This window comes from Vulpes vulpes, chromosome 4, assembly GCF_048418805.1.
Source record: "Vulpes vulpes isolate BD-2025 chromosome 4, VulVul3, whole genome shotgun sequence".
Lineage (NCBI taxonomy): Eukaryota > Metazoa > Chordata > Mammalia > Carnivora > Canidae > Vulpes > Vulpes vulpes.
Genome location: NC_132783.1, coordinates 55,295,907 through 55,316,380, shown reverse-complemented (window position 1 = coordinate 55,316,380; position 20,474 = coordinate 55,295,907). Strand labels below are relative to the sequence as shown.

The 20,474-nt window shown below is 42.0% G+C and overlaps 2 protein-coding genes, 1 non-coding gene and 1 pseudogene across 6 annotated transcripts in view; 1 reads left to right on the top strand and 3 right to left on the bottom strand.

Annotated features, from left to right (window-relative positions):
• The window catches only part of SLC10A6 (solute carrier family 10 member 6), a 51,778-nt gene extending 41,382 nt beyond the window's left edge, over nt 1–10,396 (bottom strand). The window contains exons 1-2 of one of the 2 annotated variants that reach the window (XM_072755697.1): nt 10,280–10,395; nt 5,989–6,118 (exon numbers count right to left, since the gene is read on the bottom strand). The gene's annotated coding sequence lies outside the window, so the exon portion shown is untranslated. Of the gene's footprint in view, nt 1–5,988; nt 6,119–10,279 lie in introns of both variants that reach the window. The other variant, XM_025998129.2, reaches the window with a different exon arrangement.
• Nucleotides 137–10,508, top strand: LOC112919563 (serine/threonine-protein phosphatase 2B catalytic subunit gamma isoform-like; annotated as a pseudogene).
• On the bottom strand, nt 10,316–17,296 carry C4H4orf36 (chromosome 4 C4orf36 homolog). 3 transcript variants are annotated; one of them, XM_072755699.1, is made up of 5 exons: nt 17,261–17,296; nt 16,391–16,534; nt 11,186–11,340; nt 10,558–10,748; nt 10,316–10,452 (listed from the first exon to the last, which is right to left on the bottom strand). In XM_072755699.1, exons 2-4 carry the CDS (start codon nt 16,453–16,455, stop codon nt 10,615–10,617), a joined length of 354 nt encoding a protein of 117 aa, XP_072611800.1. In that variant the 5' UTR covers nt 16,456–16,534; nt 17,261–17,296; the 3' UTR covers nt 10,316–10,452; nt 10,558–10,614. The 3 variants fall into 3 exon arrangements, with proteins under 3 accessions (XP_072611800.1, XP_072611799.1, XP_025853915.2); XM_072755698.1 differs by lacking the exon at nt 17,261–17,296 and adding an exon at nt 16,881–16,961; XM_025998130.2 differs by lacking the exon at nt 17,261–17,296 and having other exon boundaries at nt 16,391–16,660.
• On the bottom strand, nt 15,223–15,330 carry LOC112919766 (U6 spliceosomal RNA). Its single transcript, XR_003234962.1, has one exon. It is a non-coding gene; the product is annotated as a U6 spliceosomal RNA (small nuclear RNA).
• Nucleotides 17,297–20,474: the final 3,178 nt, after the last annotated feature.

Sequence of the window (20,474 nt, the reverse complement as noted above, 5' to 3'; positions counted from 1 at the left end):
GGTACCTGGGCCCCAGGGAGGAGCCAGGGCTAGAGCATGGTGAGCAGACTGGCCCCGGAGAGCTGACACCACTGGACACGAAGGCAGAGGCGCTCCTCTGGAGGTCGCCAGGAGGCGGGAGGAAGCCGACAAGACCATGTCGGGGAGGAACCTCCACCTCTCCACCACCAAACATGTCATCAAAGCTGTTCCCTTTCCTCTAACCCAACAGCTTACTTTGAAGGAAGTATTTGAGAATGGGAAATTGATGTTTTGAAAAACCATTTGGTGAAGGAAGGGCAACTGGAAGAGAAAACAGCCTTAAAGATAATCAATGATGGGACTGCCATCCTGAGACAAGAGAAGACCATGATAGAATTAAAGGCTCCAATCACAGTGTCTGGTGACATTCATGGACAACTCTTTGACCTGATGAAGTTGTTTGAAGTTGGAGGATTACCTAGTAACACACACTACCTCTTTCTGGGTGACCATGTGGACAGAGGCTATTTCAGTACAGAGTGTGTGCTGTTTTATGGAGTTTAAAGATTAATCATGCCAAAACGATATTTCTGCTTTGAGGAAATCATGAAATCAAGAAGGCATCTTACAGACTATTTCACCTTCAAACTGGAATGTCTAATTAAATAATCTAAAGAGGTGTATGATGCATGTATGGAGACATTTGACTGTCTTCCTCTTGCCGCCCTCTTAAACCAGCAGTTTCTGTGTGTACATGGAGGGATGTCACCTGAAATTACTAGTTTAGATGACATTAAGAAATTAGACAGGTTTAAAGAATCTCTAGGCTTTGGGCCAGTGTGTGACCTGCTTTGGTCCGATCCTTCAGAGGATTATGGCAATGAAAAGACTTTGGAGCACTATACCCACAACACTGTCCAAGGGTGCTCTCATTTTTACAGTTACCCTGCAGCTTGTGAATTGCTGAATAATACTTTGTTATCAATAATCAGAGCCTGTGAAGCCCAGGATGCTGGGTATTGAATGTACAGGAAAAGCCAAATGGCAGGCTTTCCATCACTCATTACAATTTTCTCTGCCCCCAATTACCTAGATGTCTATAATAATAAAGGTAAAGGAGTCCAACGAAAAAAATTAACAATAATAAACCAAGAAAGAGGGTAGTCAGACACAGAAGAAACAGAAGTACCTACATCAAAGAGTGTGAAGTGAATTCCCATAATGATAATGTAGAAGTCATAGAAGAGATACTTATGATTCTGAAAATAAACAGTGCAGGGTAAAGCAGGACAAGACTTCTCAGAAGACTTCTCAGGAAGACAAAATGATAGAAGCCATCTGATAGAATAAGACTGACAACTAGCAAAGAGCTCGGAGTTGATTTAGTAATAAATACATTGTAAATTAAGCAAATATTAACTCTAATTACTAAAATACTAAATATTGCACATACATACAATGGCAGGAAAAATAATAGTAGTCTACTATATAGCTCAGCCGTGAAGTATTTACATATAATAATATTCACAGAATAATATCATAATAACATTAACATTTAATACTGATCTAACCAAAATTATAATCTATATTTACAGTTAGATAGAAATGGTATGTAGGTGTGTTGAGGATGGAAGAAAGAAATGGGGAAAAAAAAGCTATCTTCTATACTGGGAAGTCAATACCTAAAAAGCAAAAATCCAAGAAGTAGCAAAATCAAAGTATTATTTAGAGATACAAAGGTAAATAAAACAAGTGAAAGAAAAAAATTAGTTGCCTCCATAGAAGTGGAAATGAGTGGTAAGGATCCACAGAGCTATTTGTTTGGGGTCAAGATTTTATGTATTTATTTGAGAGAGAGCACGAGCCAGGGAGTAGCAGGCTCCCCGTTGAGCAGGGAGCCCAGCTCAGGGCTCAATCCCAGGACCCTGAGATCATGACCTGAACTGAAGGCAGAGGCTTAACTCACTGAGCCACACAGATGCCCCAGAGCTACTGTTTCTAAAAATAAAAAAACAAATTTTATTTTACTCTTTAAAATACATTCATAACTGATAATATTTTTTAAGTTTTTATTTTAATTCCAGTTAACACAGTGTTAGATTAGTTTCAGGTGTACAATATAGTGATTCAACAGTTCCATACAACACCTGGTGCTCATCACAAGTGTACTCCTTAATCCTCATCACCTATTTAATCCATTCCCCCTCCCATCCTCCCTTCTGATAACCACAGTTCGTTCTAATTAAGAGTCTGTTTTCTTGATTTGTCTCTCCCTTTTTTCCTTTGCTCATTCGTTTGGTTTCTTAAGTTCCACATATGAGTGAAATCATAGTATTTGTCTTTCTCTGACTTCTTTCACATAGCATTATGCTCTCTCACTCATCCACGTCATTGTAAATGACAAGATTTCATTCTTACTTATGGCTGAATGATATTCCAGCCATATATATATATATATATATATATATATATATATATGACATATAGAAGTGTTTTATATATATACTTACTTATATATATACTTATATATACTTTTATATATATATACTTATATATATACTTATATATATATATATACTTACTTATGGCTGAATGATATTCCAGCCATATATATATATATATATATATATATATATATATATGACATATAGAAGTGTTTTATATATATATAAAACACTTCTATATATGAAGTGGTATTATCTCCAGTCCAGATGAAGTAGGTGACCCTAAAACACTTCTATATGTCATATATATATATATATATATATATATATATAAACACTTCTTTATCCATTCATCAATTGATGGATACTTGGGCTGCTTCCATACCTTGGCTATTGTAAGTAATGTGGCTATAACCATAAGTAATGTGCTATTCTGTACATATACAGAAATGATAATGTTTTAAAAGCGAAACAGTCTGAGTTCCATTGAAATTAAGAAGTTTTCTCAGTGGGACGCCTGCGTAGCTCAGCAGTTTAGCACCTGCCTTCGGTCCAGGGCGTGATCCTGGAGTCCTAGGATCGAGTCCCGCATCGGGCTCCCTGCACGGAGCCTGCTTCTCCTTCTGCCTTTGTCTCTGCCTCTCTCTCTCTCTGGTCTCTCATGAATAAATAAGTAAGATCTTTTTAAAAAAGGAAGAAGAAAGAAGAAAGAAGAAAGAAGAAAGAAGAAGAAGAAGAAGAAGAAGAAGAAGAAGAAGAAGAAGAAGAAAGAAGAAGAAGAACGAAGAACGAAGAAAGAAGAAGAAGTTGTTTTCTCAAGGATACCCAATGAGTCAGGGAAAGGGGGGAGGGGATTGGAACCCAGATCCATTAACTAAAACCTGAGTTTTCTTCCTACTACTGTCTTACATAAATCTGATTTTTATGAAATTAAACTTACTGGGGCGCATTGGTGGCTCAGTGGGTTAAGTATCTGCCTTCAACTGGGGTCATGATCCCAGGGTCCTGGGGTCAAGCCACACATAGGGCTCCCTGCTCAGCAGGGGTCTGCTTCTCCCTCTCTTTCTGTGTTCACTCTCTCTCAAGTAAGCAAATATAATCTTTTTAAAAAAATTAAAACTTACTAATAGCAACAATGTTAAATACATTGTACAGATTTGTGGACTTTAGATTGAAAAACATTTCTAGTTTTCAAAAAAATTATTGGAGGTATTATCTCCAGTCCAGATGAAGTAGGTGACCCTAAAAGGGAAAGTATGAGCTACTCACTGGGATGTGAACTACAAAAACAAACACATAATTAATCCCATTACTGTCCAAAACATATGTTGATACAGCTGGATATGATTAATTTTTGTAAAGAAAACAGTGAATTGGTTTTGATTTCTAAAGAAATAGAAACACATTGAATTTTTGCTAAAGACCGGTCTTTGGTTGTGTACTTATAAAATGGTATTCTCCATATTTTAAGCAGTTAGCAACTCAGCTGTCATAGTAATAACATGGACGGAGGGGGGAAAATAGTCAAATGAAAGAAAGAACAATTGGAGAGGACAGATGTGTAAAAAAGGTAGAGAGAAGTGGTACAACTTGGGTAACAGATAATCCTGGACACTCAAACAAGAAACTTTGGGAGTGGCTCTGCTTGGCAGATAAGCATCTTATGTAAAGCAATTTGAATTTTATAATGCAAATCTGAACTAGAAATGTGGAAGTTCCACCTCCTCAAAGTTATCCAACCAAGACTATATACAGACCCCCCCAACCATGTTCCTGACAGCTTTTTCCAGGCCTAAGGATCACTAAATGAAATGAGTCACTGACATAATAATTCCTAAGAGCAAATCACCTTCATGTAAGCCACCATATCACAGATAGAAAAAAATATCTGAAGATAATTCAGACAATAGCTTCTAAACATTCTGAAACAACAACCACCTAATACAACTTGCCAGTAAGAAGTAGAACTGTGAGGGCACCTGGGTGGCTCAGTCAGTTAGGTGTCTACCTTCAGCTCAGGTCATAATCTCACAGTCCTGGGATCAAGCCCTACATCTAGCTCTCTGCTCAGCAGGAAGTATGCTTCTCCCTCATTCTCCTCTGGGCACTCTCTCTCTCTCTCTCTCACTCTCTCTCTCCTTCTCTTTCAAATAAATAAAATAAAATCTTTAAAAAAAAAAAAAAAGTCAAACTGTCGGCCCACAGGGGTGGATTATGGCCCCTACGTACACTTTAATCAGTCCATCCCTTACAAATATTGGAAATATTCACATTTATGAAATTTGCATTTCTACAATTATAGATGAACTAATATGATGTCTAGAATTTACTTCAAAATAATCTTGTGGGAGGCACTTGGGTGGCTTAGTTGGTTGGGAATCTGACTTTGGCCTGGGTCATGGTCTCAGGGTCCTGGGATCAAGCCCCTCATTGGGCTCAATGCTTAGCAGGAAGTCTGCTTCTCCCTCTCTGTCTGCCCCTCTCCTATTCTCCATTTCTCTCCCCACCCCTCAATCTAACTTATTAAAAATATAATAAAATATGATAAAAAATAATCTATTGTTTGGGACTTGAGAGGGTGGGGGTGGAAAGTGAGTAAACATAAATGAAATAAAATTGGCCATGAGTTCAGAAGGGCTGTAGGGTGATGGAGCATGAAAATTCATTTTCTTGTTTGGGCTACTTTTGTTACATTTGAAAAACACAATAACCAGTTGTGTTCTTTTTCCTCTTTATCTCCATTTTCTCTTGCAAAATTGGAAGATTTACCCCAGGAAAATATTGAATTAGAAGATTTTTTTCTGATACCATTCTAGGATGGCATCAAGAGACCAGAGCTAATGAAGAAAAGTGAAGAGAGGGATGCCTGGGTGGCTCAGCGGTTGAGTGTCTGCCTTGGGCTCAGGGCATGATTCCAGAGTCGCAGAATTGAGTCCTGCATCGGGTTCCTTGCATGGAGCCTGCTTCTCCCTCTGCCTGTGTCTCTGCCTCTCTCTGTGTGTCTCTCATGAATAAATAAATAAAATATTTTTTTAAAAAATTTTTTAAGTGAAGAGAGTCTAAGAGACTTTGGGGGGTACCATCAAGAAGATACACATATACACATTATGGAAGTCTTAGAAGAATAGAAAAAGGAGCAGAGAGCCTATTTGAAGAAACAATGGCCAAAACTTCCCAAATCTGAGGAAGAATATGGATATTCAACTTTAAGAATTTCAACAAACTCCAACTAGAGATTCACACTGAGTCATTTTATAATCAAATTTCTAAAAATCACAAAAGAATCTTGAAAGCAGTGAGAGAAAAACAACTCAATGTGTATAAAGGTATTCCTAATAGGTGGCCAACAGACTTTTCAGCAGACACCTTGCAGGCTGGAAGACAGTAGAATAAAATATTCAAAGTTCTGAAAGGAAAAAAACTGCCAACCAAGAATACCATATCTGGCAAAATTGAACTTCAAAAATTAAAGAGAAAGTAAGACTTTTTCAGATAAACAAAAACTGAGGCAGTTCATCATCACTACATCTGCCCTATAAGAAATGCTAAAGGGGGATCCCTGGGTGGCGCAGCAGTTTGGCACCTGCCTTTGGCTCAGGGCGCGATCCTGGAGATCCGGGATCAAATCCCACGTCGGGCTGCCGGTGCATGGAGCCTGCTTCTCTCTCTGCCTGTGTCTCTGCCTCTCTCTCTCTCTCTCTCTCTCTCTGTGACTATCATAAATAAATAAAAAAAGAAAAAAAAGAAAAAAAAAGAAATGCTAAAGGGAGTCCTTTAATTTAAAACAAAATGGCATTAAACTGTAACACAAAAGCATCTGAAAGTATAGGTATCACCAGTAAAGATAAATATATAAATACAGAATACTGTGATACTGTAATGGTGGAGTACTTTTAATTCTGGGATGGGATTTAAGAGACAAAATGTAAGAGATAACTGTAAGTTTACATTAACAGATATACAACAACAAAATATGTAACTTGTAATATTGATAACAATGTGAATGGATTCAGAGATGTAAAGAAACAAAATTTTAGTGTGCAAATAAAATTTTTATCAGTTTAAAATAGATTTTTATAACTTTAAGACTTTTTTAAAGATTTATTTTTTTAGAGAGAGGGAGCAGGGGAGAGGCAGAGGGACAGAGAGAATCTCAAGCAGACTCCCCGCTGAGCACAGAACCTAAACCAGGGCTCGATCCCATGACCCTGAGATCAAGACCTGAGTTGAAATCAAGAGTCACTCACTTAACTGACTGAGCCACTGAGGCATCCCAACTTTAAGATATTTTATGTAAAATTACATTTCAGTTCAGCCTTAACTCTATTGTAAACTGTTTGAGCCCATATTCAATCAAATCATGGTTGACTCTACCATAAAAAGGATACAGTACATAAAAAATACTTCATATTATTGACTTTTGACCATAAGTAAATTTTCAATCAATAATCAATAAATGTACACTGAGTGCCTACATGAGTTAGGCATAAGTATAGGCAATAGAGTACTAACATAAGTAAGAAACCATTCCTGCTCTCATGTCATTTTAGGGGAGAGATATAAACATATATTATTCAAATTTATTTTCTGATATAGTTTAATTTCAATTATTATGGCATTAAACAATAGTTTTAAACGGGCTCAGAAATATCTGCCTATAATGTAGTTAGAAGAATATTAAAGCTGCAAGCAGGCATTTTTCTTTCTAGAGAATAAGGGGAAACTAAAGTTTTCTCAAATCCCAAATTTTCTCAAGAAATATTAATGTTTTATTCCAAGAGCACCTGGTTGGCTCAGCCAGTTAGTTAGGCCTCTGCCTTTAGCTCAGGTCATAATCCTGGGTTCCTGGGATCGGGCCCCGAGAGTCAGGCTCCTTGCTCAACAGGGAATCTGCTTCTCCCTTTGTCCCTCTCTGCACTCATGCCTGCACACTCTCTCTCAAATAAATAAATAAATTCTTTTTTTAAAAGGATTTTATTTATTTATTCATAAGAGACACACAGAGAGAGAGGCAGAGACACAGGCAGAGGGAGAAGCAGGCTCCATGCAGGGAGCTCAACGTGGGACTCAATCCCAGGACTCCAGGAACACACCCTGGGCCGAAGGCAAGCACGAAATCTCTGAGCCACTCAGACATCCCAATAAATTATTTTTAAAAGAGTTTTTAAAACAAAAAATAAAATGTTCTCTTCTGAAAATCTTTTAGCCAGCAGACATACATTTCATTCATTTTCACAACAGCTCTGAAGAAATATAGAAGCATACAGCTCATCCCCCCAGTTAATGTGACTAACTAGGGTGGTAAGGCTCTGAAGTGAGGAGTAAGATATTTAAGGTTCCCCCATGGTTCCTGAGAGCAGACCATAAAATGGTATCTATGTTTCTGGACTGCACAGGAAAGGTATTACAATATGGCTTTTTGCACACAAATTTTCCATGCTTCTTTTAAGAAAAAGACATGTGACAAACTGACTGTCAGAAATTATTGTTTTTAAACAGAAGTGATCAGGAGATACCATAGGTACAATGGCCAGATTTTGAACTAAAAAATCAGGTCATATATAGTCTGGCACATATACATACATTCATATATTGACAAGAAAAAAACCCAATTCTTGAAAATTCAAGACTTTTGGTCTCCACAAAGATCAACAGAGTCAAGTCAACAGAATACATCTTTGAGATTATAGCTGTACAAGGGTAGTAATGCTCACAGTAATTACCAGAATAACCATTAGAGTAGTTTTCATTGTGGTCCAGTTTCCATTTAATCTTCAAGACAACTTTGGAAGTAGGTACCAGTATCATCTCTGTTTTACATGTAAGAAAACTGAAGCTCAGAGACATAAAACAACTCTCCCAGGTCACATCCCTATAAGCAGCCAAGCCGAGAGCTGAAGGAGGCCATCAGATGTAAAGTATGAACTCTTAACCACTAGGCCACGAGGTCTTTCAGAACAAGGCTAAGAAAACAGAAGATGCTAAACACCCACTGATTCATCTAACAAACAGTAAATTGTACTTAAATAGAACTATCATATCCAAGTGTGCTGTATTGGGTTCAAATTCTAAGAAAATTGGTGCATGCTAGTCTACCATTTTTCTGCTAATCAAATCCTCATTCTCTAGTCTCTCTGTAAAATAAGCAATTTCCTTAAAATGAAGTCTTTGCATTTTCATGTCATTTTCACGTACGTATTATGTTCCACATGCTCCAAGGGCATTCCAGGGAAACTATGAAATTAGGCAAAAGGAAAAGATGATTTTTCTTTAGGGAAACAAAAGCAAAAAGTAAGTTCTGGTTGCTTTTTTTTTTTTTTTAAGATTTTATTTATTTATTCATGAGAGACACAGAAGAGAGGGAGAGAACGAAAGGCAGAGACATAAGCAGAGGGAGAAGCAGGCTCCATGCAGGGAGCCCGATATGGGACTCGATCCCGGAACTCCAGGATCACGCCCTGAGACGAAGGCAGGAGCCCAACCACTGAGCCACCCAGGCATCCCTCTACCATTTACTTTAAAGTACTACATGAAAGGGGTGCCTAGGTGGCCCAGTCAGTTATGCGTCCAACTCTTGATTTCAGCTCAGGTCTTGATCTCAGGGTCATGAGTTCAAGCCCTGCATTCGTCTTATTTATTTATTTATTTATTTATTTATTTATTTATTTATAAATAAACTACTGCATGAGAATAGTAAATGATGGTTCACTGAACATTGGAAACTGAGGAGTTGCTAAAATGAAATCTAAAATTTTTCTTAACCAAACAAAATTTTTAGTCTATCATATTTCAAAGAATTTTTCTTGGGGTGCCTGGCTGGCTCAGTTGGTGGAGCATGTGACTCCTTATCTCAGGGCTGTGAGTTCAAGCCCCCATGTTGGATGTAAAGATTACTTAAAAATGAAATCTTCAAAAAAAAAAAAATGGGGGTGGGAGGGGCCCTAGGTGGCTCAGCAGTTGAGCATCTGACTTCAGCTCAGGGTGTGATCCTGTGATCCGGGATAGAATCCTGCATCAGGATCCTTGCATGGAGCCTGCTTCTCCCTCTGCCTGTGTCTCTGCCTGTGTCTCTCATGAATAAATAAATGAAATCTTAAAAAAAAAAATCGGGGGGCAGCCCAGGTGGCTCAGCGGTTTAGCGCAGCCTTCAGCCCAGGGTGTGATCCTGGAGACCTGGGATCGAGTCCCACGTCGGGCCTCCTGCATGGAGCCTGCTTCTCCCTCTGCCTGTGTCTGTTCCCCTCTCTTTCTCTGTGTGTGTGTCTCTCATGAATAAATAAATAAAATCTTTAAAAAATAAAATAAAAATAAAATTGTAAAAATGGGGGGGGGGGCACCCTGGTGGCTCAGTGATTGAGCATCTGCCTTTGGCTAAGGTGGTGATCCCAGGGTCCTGGGATTGAGTATCCCCTGGGGAGGCTGCTTCTCCCTCTGCCTATGTCTCTGCCTCTCTATGTCTCTCATAAATAAATAAAATATTTCAATAAATAAATAATTTTTAAAATTAAAAAAAAATTTCTCTCTCCTTTTGGTGTCTCAAAAATACAAATTCAAAATAGTATCTATGGGGCACCTAGGTGGCTCAGTTGGATAAGCATCTGCCTTCAGCTCAGGTCATGATCCCAGGCTCCTGGGACTGAGCCCTGCATTGGGCTCCCTGCTCAGTGGGGAACTCTGCTTCTCCCTCTCCCTCTGTCTGCCATTCCCCCTGAGCTCTCTTTGTCAAAAAAATAAATAAAATCTTAAAAAACAAACAAAAAACCAATATAGTATCTCTGGGTTAGAATTTCCTCTTCCCTTTGTGCCATTTTATAAAAATCATAATGAATAATCACATAAATGACTCAATTCCTGCTACTTTTTAATCTACTTACAGTGTCATCACTTGCAATTCAAAGGAAGAAATATGTGGCAGGGACCCAGAAGATCTGTCAGAGCTGTTTCATCAACCCACAGGAGCCGGCTCATCCACCAGTAGGCATTCGTATGTCTGCACCAGAATATGCACAGCAAAAGGTTGGAGTGAAAGGTTGGAGACCTTCGTTGCCTTTAGATATGAAAAGCACAGAGTACAGATTTGATTATGAGATGATGATCACTTAGGTCAAAAAGGTCTTCCCAAACCAATTTGTGAAAGTGAAAGGCTGGAGACCTTCACTGCCTTTGGATGTGGAAAGCACAGTGTGCAGATTCCTTTATGAGATGATGATCACTTAGGTGGAAGAGGTCTTCTCAAACCAACTGGCCTTTCTCTTAGGGAAAACTGAATTTCCTCGGCTACATTTCCCTGACATTTCAAGTGATTCAAGCGCTTCATTTCATACTCCCTTTCAAGTCTGATGGCTGGAAAATAAAATACATGGAGCAATCCAACTGACATTTTTCACCAGGCATAATATTGTTAAAAACAAACATTTAACCACATGGCAAAACTCACATTCTTAAATAATAAATAAGAGGGGCTACACAGATGAAGGGTATGGATGCGAATGAACATATTTAAACATTTCTCTTGGGCAGCCTGGGTGGCTCAGCGTTTTAGCGCTGCCTTCAGCCCAGGGCCTAATCCTGGAGACCTGGAATGGAGTCCCACATCGGGCTCCCTGGAGGGAGTCTGCTTCTCCCTCTGCCTGTGTCTGTGCCCCCCCCACCCCCGTGTATGTCTCTCATGAACAAATAAATAAAATCTTTAAAAATAAATAAATAATTTTTCTCTGATAATAAGCAAAATAATACAGATAAAAATTGCTATTTCCTAAAACAGTTCATATAGAACTTACATTCTGCAGAAGGGAGGCAAATATTCTTAGCGGTTTTATTTTTTTTGAGGTGTACAGGACTACCAAATGCAATTTCTTCCAAGAAAGGCAACTTGATGTTGGCTAGGTTCGTGTACCAGGTCTTTGTAAGTAGCGCAAGTTCCCAAGGTTCCTGTCTGGGGCAAAAATTCACTAATTCATTCAATAAATATCACTAAGCATCTATTGTGGGATATACAGAAGACATCTTAATTCTCAGTTCCATTTTCCACTAGACTTTTTTTTTTTTAATCTTATGTACTTATTCATGAGAGACACAGAGAGAGAGAGTGAGGCAGAGACACAGGTAGAGGGAGAAGCAGGCTCCATGCAGGGAGCCCCATGTGGGACTCGATCCTGGAACTCCAGGATCACGCCCTGGGCCGAAGGCAGGCACTAAACCGTTAAGCCACCCATGGATCCCTGACATTTTGTTTATGAGAGGAATTCAGGATTTTCCAGAGTTGTAAATTTAGCCAGAGGAGAAGTCTTACATTAAACATATCAATGCATAATGTATATATACTAATGTAGAGATATATTCAAAAATTATCATTAATCATAATGACAGGAACTTTTGATCAAAAACAGCCTCCCTATAGTCAATCCAATCTTTCCATATCTTTTAAGAGGATATGGTTTAAGAACTGTATGCTCCAATTCTTTTATGGCTGATCACAAATATGGTCATATTAGGGAAGGAAAAGAGGGAATAATCATGCATTGAGCGGAGTGGTTGGCATACACTAAGGCTTTGAGTGTGTGATCTTATTTTAATGCACCATGTGGGTAGACAAGAAAACAGAGACTCAGAAGTGAATTAAGAAACTGAGCTGGTTACTTAGTCTAGGGATTGTTATTTAAAAGCACTAGTACCAAAAGAATCCTCAGAAAACTGAGAAGGGGATGAAATCCCAAACTATAATATTAAAAATAATCACCACGAACTTCAAACGAATTGTTTTATGTATTTTAATTTGGAAATTTAAAATACCAACTCCATGCTTCTCATCTCATATAGTCAATATGAACTCATATTGCACTAGGAAAGGAGAAAGACCTGCTTTGGTACAAGTAGAGGAAATGAGGATATTCCATTCCTCATTTCCAGGCTTACTGGTTTTCCTCCTTGCTACTTTATCATGTAACTTTAAGGAGCTACTTGAAGTCTACAATTATTATAAATGCATTTGAACAAGGGCACAAAGATGTATTTATAAGAATGTTCACTGAAGCGCTGTTTATAAAAATAATAATAATAATCCCACAAAATAGTCTTTTTTTTTTTTCCACAAAATAGTCTTAATGTCTACCAAGAAGAGCCTGGTTAAACAAACTGTGGTACATACATATAATGAAAGAATGAGGTTTATCCTTATATGTGGATTTGGAGAGATGAGCAATAAAGCAGCTAATTGCTGAGTGAAATAAGTCAATCGGAGAAGGACAAACAGTGTATGTTCTCATTCATTTGGGGAATATAAATAATAGTGAAAGGGAATATAAAGGAAGGGAAAAGAAATGTTGGGAAATATCAGGAAGGGAGACAGAACATAAAGACTCCTAACTCGGGGAAACGAACTAGGGGTGGTGGAAGGGGAGGAGGGCGGGTGTTGGAGGGGAATGGGTGACGGGCACTTAGGTGGACACTTGACGGGATGAGCACTGGGTGTTTTTCTGTATGTTGGTAAATTGAACACCAATAAAAATTAATTTAAAAAAATAAAGCAGCTAATTTTAATCTAGCATTTACTATATGCTGGGTACTGTTTTAATCAGTTGACACATATGAACACATTTAATTACCATAGATGCCCTATGAGGTAGGCAAGTGCTATTATTATGCTCATTTTATGGATTGGGAAACAAGAGTAGAAAAACTTGCTCAAGATCACAGATGTATTGGTCATGGATTTAGGATTTGAATCCAGAAAATCAGACTCTAGAATCTAAGGTCTTAATGATTACTATACAAGATACGGTGAGGGAGGGAGAAAAATTCAACATAATCACATGTAAAAACATATACATGTGTATATGTCTATATGTGTGTATGTCTTGTATAGCAGACAGAAATTCTAGAAAAATACAAGACATTTTCCCTCTGAGTGGGATGGCAGGGGAGAGATGGGAATGGGGAAATGAAAGCATTTTTATTTTCCTTTCAAATGCTTCTATTCTATTTTAATATTTTGTGTATTTTTTTAAAGATTTATTTATTTATTAAATAAATAAATAAATAAATAAAGAGAGAGAGAGAGAGGCAGAGACACAGGCAGAGGGAGAAGCAGGCTCCATGCAGGGAGCCTGATGTGGGACTCAATCCCCGAATTCCAGGATCACGCCCTGGGCCAAAGGCAGGTGCTAAACCGCTGAGCCACCCAGGGATCCCCCCTTCTCATCATTCTTATAAGAAAGTGTTTGATATCATGTTTATACGAACAGCTAAATTAAGAGAAAAAGAATGATAGTGACACTGTTTGGGATTCATTTGCTAAGACAACTTCTTACCTTGATTTTTCCATTATGTGTTTTTAGATTATAAAAAGTGTACACAAAATAGGGATGCCTGGTTGGCTCATTGGTTGGGGTTCTGCCTTTGGCTCAGGGCGTGATCCCAGGATCTAGGATTGAGTCCCACATCGGGCTCTGCCTGTGTCTCTGCCTCTCTCTCTGTCCCTCATGAATAAATAAATAAAATCTTTAAAAAAAATGATAGAGAAGGTGCTGGTTTTGCAGCAACTATTCATGGTATAAAATTCTACATAACCAGGTGCCTGGGTGGCTCAGTTGGTTAAGCATCTATCTACCTTCAGCTCAGGTCATGGTCTCAGGGTCCTGGGATGGAACTCTACATAGTTTCCCTGCTTAGTGGGAAGTCTGCTTGTCCTGCTCTCTTTGCCCTGCATCCCTGTTCATGTGCTCTCTCTCAAATAAATATAATTTTTTTTTTACATTCTACATAACCCAAACTGCAGAATCAGTGCTTTAAATTATTTTCCAGACACAGAACTACCTTTAATACAAAAATTACATTTATAATAATGTTGACTAACATGGTACTTGCCTATAGTTCAAGGTCTGAAGACATACTGAAATGGCAAAACTAAATAAAATGCATTGATGAGTTTGCTCTGGTTTTCCTAAAGCTCTGGTTTTAGAACCCCAAATGATGTCTCCTCTTACTTCTTAGAATATTGTTTATAAAGAGAAATTCAACTGACTCATAATGGCAAATATGTCATAGACCATGGCAGAGAAGCTAAAAAACAAATCCAAAAATTAAAAACAAACAAAAAAACCAATGTAGCACTAGGACATTACAGAGAAAAATACCATGTGGCAGCCACCCACGTTCATTATGGGTTCACTGTATGTCAAGCAATGTGCAAGTATTTTACATGATTTGTATTCCACATCATACACACAAGTATTGATATGTGCGTTTTACTGATGTGGAGGCTAAGATACAGATAAGTTAAATAATTTACTCAAGGTGACATAGGGAGCAAGTGCAGGCCCTGGTTTAGAGCTCAGATCTCCCCCCCCCCCCAAAAAATGTAGATTTATTTTAAATCAGTTCAGTACATGATACAGATTAGCTTTGCAGTTTAAAAATATGGTTTTTTTTTAATTTTTATTTATTTATGATAGTCACAGAGAGAGAGAGAGAGGCAGAGACACAGGCAGAGGGAGAAGCAGGCTCCATGCAGGGAGCCCGATGTGGGATTCAATCCCGGGTCTCCAGGATCGCGCCCTGGGCCAAAGGCAGGCGCCAAACCGCTGCGCCACCCAGGGATCCCTGCAGTTTAAAAATATGGAATGGGGGATGCCTTGGTGGCTCAGCGGTTTAGCATCTATCTGCCTTTGGCTCAGGTAGTGATCCTGGAGTTCAGGGATGGAGTCCCACATCGGGCTCCCTGCGGGAAGCCCACTTTTCCCTCTGCCTGTGTCTCTGCCACTCTCTCTCTGTGTGTCTCTCATGAGTAAATACATACATCTTTTTTTTTTTAATAAACAAAAATATGGAATGGTTCACAAATTTGCATATCATCCTTGCCTAGGGCCCATGCTAATCTTCTCTGTTTTTATTCCAATTTTAATATATGGGCAGCTCAAGGAAGCACAAGCCCAGGTCTTCCTGATTGCAAAACACATGTTGTCCAAAGTGTACAGGAGGCAAAACTGACTCTTTGTATAGCCAGTTAGGTGTTTGGTTAAGATATACTTGACACAGGGATGCCTGGGAGGCTCAGTGGTTGAGCGTCTGCCTTCAGCCTAGGGTGTGATCCTGGAGACCCGGGATCGTGTCCCGCATCGGGCTCCCTGCATGGAGCCTGCTTCTCTCTCTGCCTCTCTCTCTCTCTGTGTCTCTCTCATGAATAAATAAATAAAATCTTAGGGATCCCTGGGTGGCGCAGCGGTTTGGTGCCTGCCTTTGGCCCAGGGCGCGATCCTGGAGACCCGGGATCGAATCCCACGTCGGGCTCCTGGTGCATGGAGCCTGCTTCTCCCTCTGCCTGTGTCTCTGCCTCTCTCTCTCTCTCTCTCTGTGACTATCATAAATAAATAAATAAATAAATAAATAAATAAATAAATAAATAAATAAAATCTTAAAAAAAAAAAAGATATACTTGACACCAAGACATTTTTGATCAGGCTTACACTATCTACAGAGCTATTTTAACATAGGTGACAGTTGCTTTGGAGTAAGAAGACAGACTTCCATCCCTGTCACTTATTTACTACATGACTGTGTGAGTTTGATCAACCCACTTCTCCAAACCTCAGTTTCTGTTGTTTTGTTGTAAAGACCAAGATAGTTCATAAATTCTAATTAAAAGCATTTCCCTTGGGCAGCCCCGGTGACGCAGCGGTTTAGGGCGGGCTGCAGCCCAGGGCGCGATCCTGAAGACCCTGGATCTAATCCCACATCGGGCTCCCCGCATGGAGCCTGCTTCTCCCTCTGCCTGTGTCTCTGCCTCTATCTCTATGAATAAATAAATAAAATCTTAAAAAAAAAAAAAAAAAAAACAGCATTTCCCCTAAAAGAATCCGTATTCAGATAACTGAAAACACGTCACCTAGTCCACTCTCTCACGGGGGAACATAGGGTCTCCAGGACTTTCCTTTTCCCGAGGACACTCCGCAGCCCTGGCCAACGCTCACCGTGATGCAGACACTTACATTTCATAGCAACTGCCCCGGAACAGGGTTTTCAGTGCGCTCCTTCTCGGCAAGCCATGGGCCATGGTAAACGGGCACAGTCTAACTTCTCACATAGGCGCCTGACGTACTGCCCGGCCACACCGTCCGCTTTACCTGAAATGTCTGCAACTCACAGAATCAATGGCATCCACTTCACTATCTTTTAATAACCAAGTAATAAAGAGATTCGGAAAGAGCATTTCTGAACGGGAGAGGTCCCTAACAGACGTCCCTGAAGCTGAACTCCTCGCGCACCGCTGCGCTCGCCGGTGTTTCCCGGGAACTCGGCGTATCACCTCCGGCCCCGCGCGGAGAGGACGCCGGGCCACGGCGGGCCCCCGCGCCGCCCCCGCCGCCCCCCGGCTCGCACGCCCCGCCCAGGCCGGCGCCGCCCGCACCGCCGAGCCTGGAAAGAACGCAAGCGCCCCCAGGGTTTCCCCGATTCAAAAAAAAAAAAACCTGAGCTCACCAGGAAGCGCCCTCTCCCACCGCCCCTCCCACGCACGCTTCGGCCGCGCGAGCCTCCCGGCGCCCGGGTGCGCAGGTCCTCAGCAGGTGCGCGCTCGGGGCGGCGGGCGGAGCCTCGGCCGCCTGCAGAGCCCGGGCGGAGGGGGCGGAGGGGGGCGGAGGGGGCGGGAGGGGAGCGGAGGGGCGGAGTGGGGGGAGGGGCGGAGGGACGGAGTGGGGGAGGGGCGGAGGGGGCGGGGGCGCTGGAGGGGCGGAGGGGGCGGGGGGACGCGCGGCCCCGCCCCTCCGCCCGCCTCCGCCCGCCCCCGCCCCGCCCGGTCCGCCGGGGCCTCGGGGGCGGGCCCTCGGGGGGGGAGGGGCGGGGCCGCCGGCGCTGATTACCGGTGCTCGCTGGTCTCGGAGGGTCGCGCTCCCCCGTGCCCCGGGATGGGCGCGCGCACCCGCGGGCCCGCCCCGCCGGCGCACGGCTCCTGCCTGCTCGCGCCCGAGCTGCGGGCGGCGCCCAGGGCCCGGGAGCCTCGCGGCGTCACGCCGAGGCCTCAATAAAGGGCTTTGTGGTGCCAGCCCTGCCCGCCTGGGGCCGCGGGGGCCTCCGGGTTAAGCAGCCGAGGTCCGCACACCCTTGACGGAACAAAACTTAGGAGCAAAAGAGCTGTAAGCTAGGCCTTTCCCTGAAAATGGCACTTTTACTTTTTTTTTAATTTTTCTTTATTTATGATAGTCACAGAGAGAGAGAGAGAGAGGCAGAGACATAGGCAGAGGGAGAAGCAGGCTCCATGCACCGGGAGCCCGATGTGGGATTCGATCCCGGGTCTCCAGGATCGCGCCCTGGGCCAAAGGCAGGCGCCAAACCGCTGCGCCACCCAGGGATCCCAAAATGGCACTTTTGAATGTGAGGGAGTTGCCTGCGCGGGAGGACCTGGGACTTGGACCCCTTGGGCGCACCCCTGAAGGACGCGTTCACGTTCCCGGCGGGCGGTGAGCGAGGAGCGGAGCGGGATGCGCCCCTCCCCCCCGGCGGGGCCCGCAGCTCCAAGCGCTGAGCCCCGAGCCCCAGCTGCTAGCTGCGGTAGGTTAGCTGGTCGTCGCGCTCGGGACAAGACAGATTAGAAAGGTGGCCTGATGGGCCCGTTTCTGAAGTGATTCAGGATGAGCCTATATTTTAATACATCGGAGGGTCACCCCTTGGACGTCAAATGAAAATTAACCTGCTAGTCCATCTCGCATGAGGTTCCTGGAGTCAGAACTGGTTTAGAATCCTAGTTCCGCCACTTGATGACTTTAAGGTTTTGCCTCTGTAAATTCTCCCATCCTAAATTTCTCCATCTATAAAACAAGTGTGATACTCTGGATCTTGCAGGGTCATTGTGGGGATTAAGGATGGTGTCTGTAAATTCGGCCAACATGGTAAGTGACTATCTTTGAGCCTAGTAACTTTATGAGATAGACAAGGGATACTTGTTATTCTAATTATGAAGAGGAGGAATGATAGTTCGTTCCTCCTCAATGAATTAAGAGACGTTAAAGGACTCCCCAAGGAGACACAGCTCATGATTTTCAGGGCCAACTTTTGAAGCTAAACAGGATACCCTTTCCACCCTGACAGGACACCTCAGGTACTAACTAGCTCCTGTCTAGTTAGGATAGGCTGGTAGGCTTGACCACCCATGAGGGTGCTTTTTGCTTCCCCAAAATTAGAAGGTGAGGACTCCACTCTTTAACATTTCTGTTCTAGTACCACTGGAAGAGGAGCCTCAAGGAGTGAGAGGCTCAAGGTGTTAGTTTTAACACAATGTTGAATCCATTAATAGACTGTAAAATCAATGGAGTAGATCTTGAACTGAATTTTTTTTCAAATAAATTAACATACAATGGGTGGAGGGTAGGGAGTTAGAGTACATCATGCAGATACGTCAAAGTATTGTTTTGTGAAACAAATTTTCCGCTGTCCACATGGACAGAATCTTTCTCATGCCTGTGTGTGTGTATGCAGTTTCTATATAAAATACAGTTCTCACAATGGGCCTAAAAAATTTGAAAGCCACTAAGATCATTTCATTTTAGAGATGAACAAACAGAGACCTGAGCACCTGGGTGTCTTAGTGGTTGAGCGTCTGCCTTCAGCTCAGGTTGTGATCTGGGGTCCTGGGATCGAGTCCCACATCAGGCTCCCTGCATGGAGCCTGCTTCTCCCTCTGCCTGTGTCTCTGCCTCTCTCCCATGTTTCTCATGAATAAATAAAGTATTTTAAAAAATAAGAAAGGAGAAACAGAGACCAAGTTATTAATTAAAATCACACCCAGATGGGACAGAGATAAGGCCGCTTCAGAGTTAGGGCACATAGAGCTGTGCTTTTTTTTTTTTATAGAGGAAGAAATCAAGATCCAGGGAGAGGACATGTGTCCAGGGCCCCACTGAGAGAGATTAGAGACAACCTGTGATTTCTCCATGTTTGAACCTCATTTCCTGTATATATATATGTATGATTCCTGAGAATTTTGTTTAGTTATTTCCTATGTGACTCACTCTGAACAAATATGGTAGATGTCACAGAGTATGACTTCTGAGGCCAGGTCACAAGAGGTATTGTGGCTTCCTTCTTGTGGTCTCTCTTGGATCACTAACCCTAGAAGAGATCAGATGCCATGCTGGGCATGCTCAAGTCACCTTATGGTTAAATTCACATGCAAAGGAATAGAAGCCTCTAGCTAACAGCTGGTGAGGTGCTGAGGCCTCTTGCTACCACCCATGTGAATGAGCCAACTTAGAAGCAGATCCTCCAAGGCTCCATAAAGTCTTCAGAGAAGTGCAGCCCCAGCTAATGTCTTCACAGAAACTTCACGGGAGACCCTGAGTCAGAACCACCTCGCTAAGCCACTCCAGGATTCCTGGTCCTCAGAAAATATGATAACAAATGCTTATCATTTTAAGCCACCAACCTTTAGGGTGTTTGGGGGAGGGGGGGGGTTGTTTTTTTTTTAAGATTTTATTTATTTATTCATGGGAGAGACAGAGAGAGAGAGAGAGAGGCAGAGACACAAGCAGAGGGAGAAGGAGACTCCATGCAGGGAGCCCAACCTGGGACTTCATCCCGGGACCCCAGGATCACGCCCTGGGCCGAAGGCAGGTGCTTAACCACTGAGCCACCCAGGGATCCCTAGAGTATTTGTTATAGAGCAACAGATAACTAATATACCACTAAGTGTCTTATTGTAGAAGGGATATTTTACACAGAGGAAAATAGCCATATGTTTATAATTGAGATTAATAATTTGATAAAAATGAACAGTAAAACACATTATAGATTCTTTCTGGGCAGCTGAAATCTCATCTAGGACCAGTTAAGAACTTTTGAAAACTCTAAACACAGAAAATAAATGGTGAGTACCAGTCTCCCACATGTCTTTAAGAACAAAAATAACCTCAGGGCAGCACCCATGGCTCAGGGTTTAGCGCTGCCTTCCGCTCAGGGCCTGATCCTGGAGACCAGGGATGGAGTCCCACATCCGGCTCCCCGCAGAAAGCCTGCTTCTCCCGCTGCCTTTGTCTCTGCCTCTCTCTCTCTCTCTCCGTCTGTCATGAATAAATGGATAAA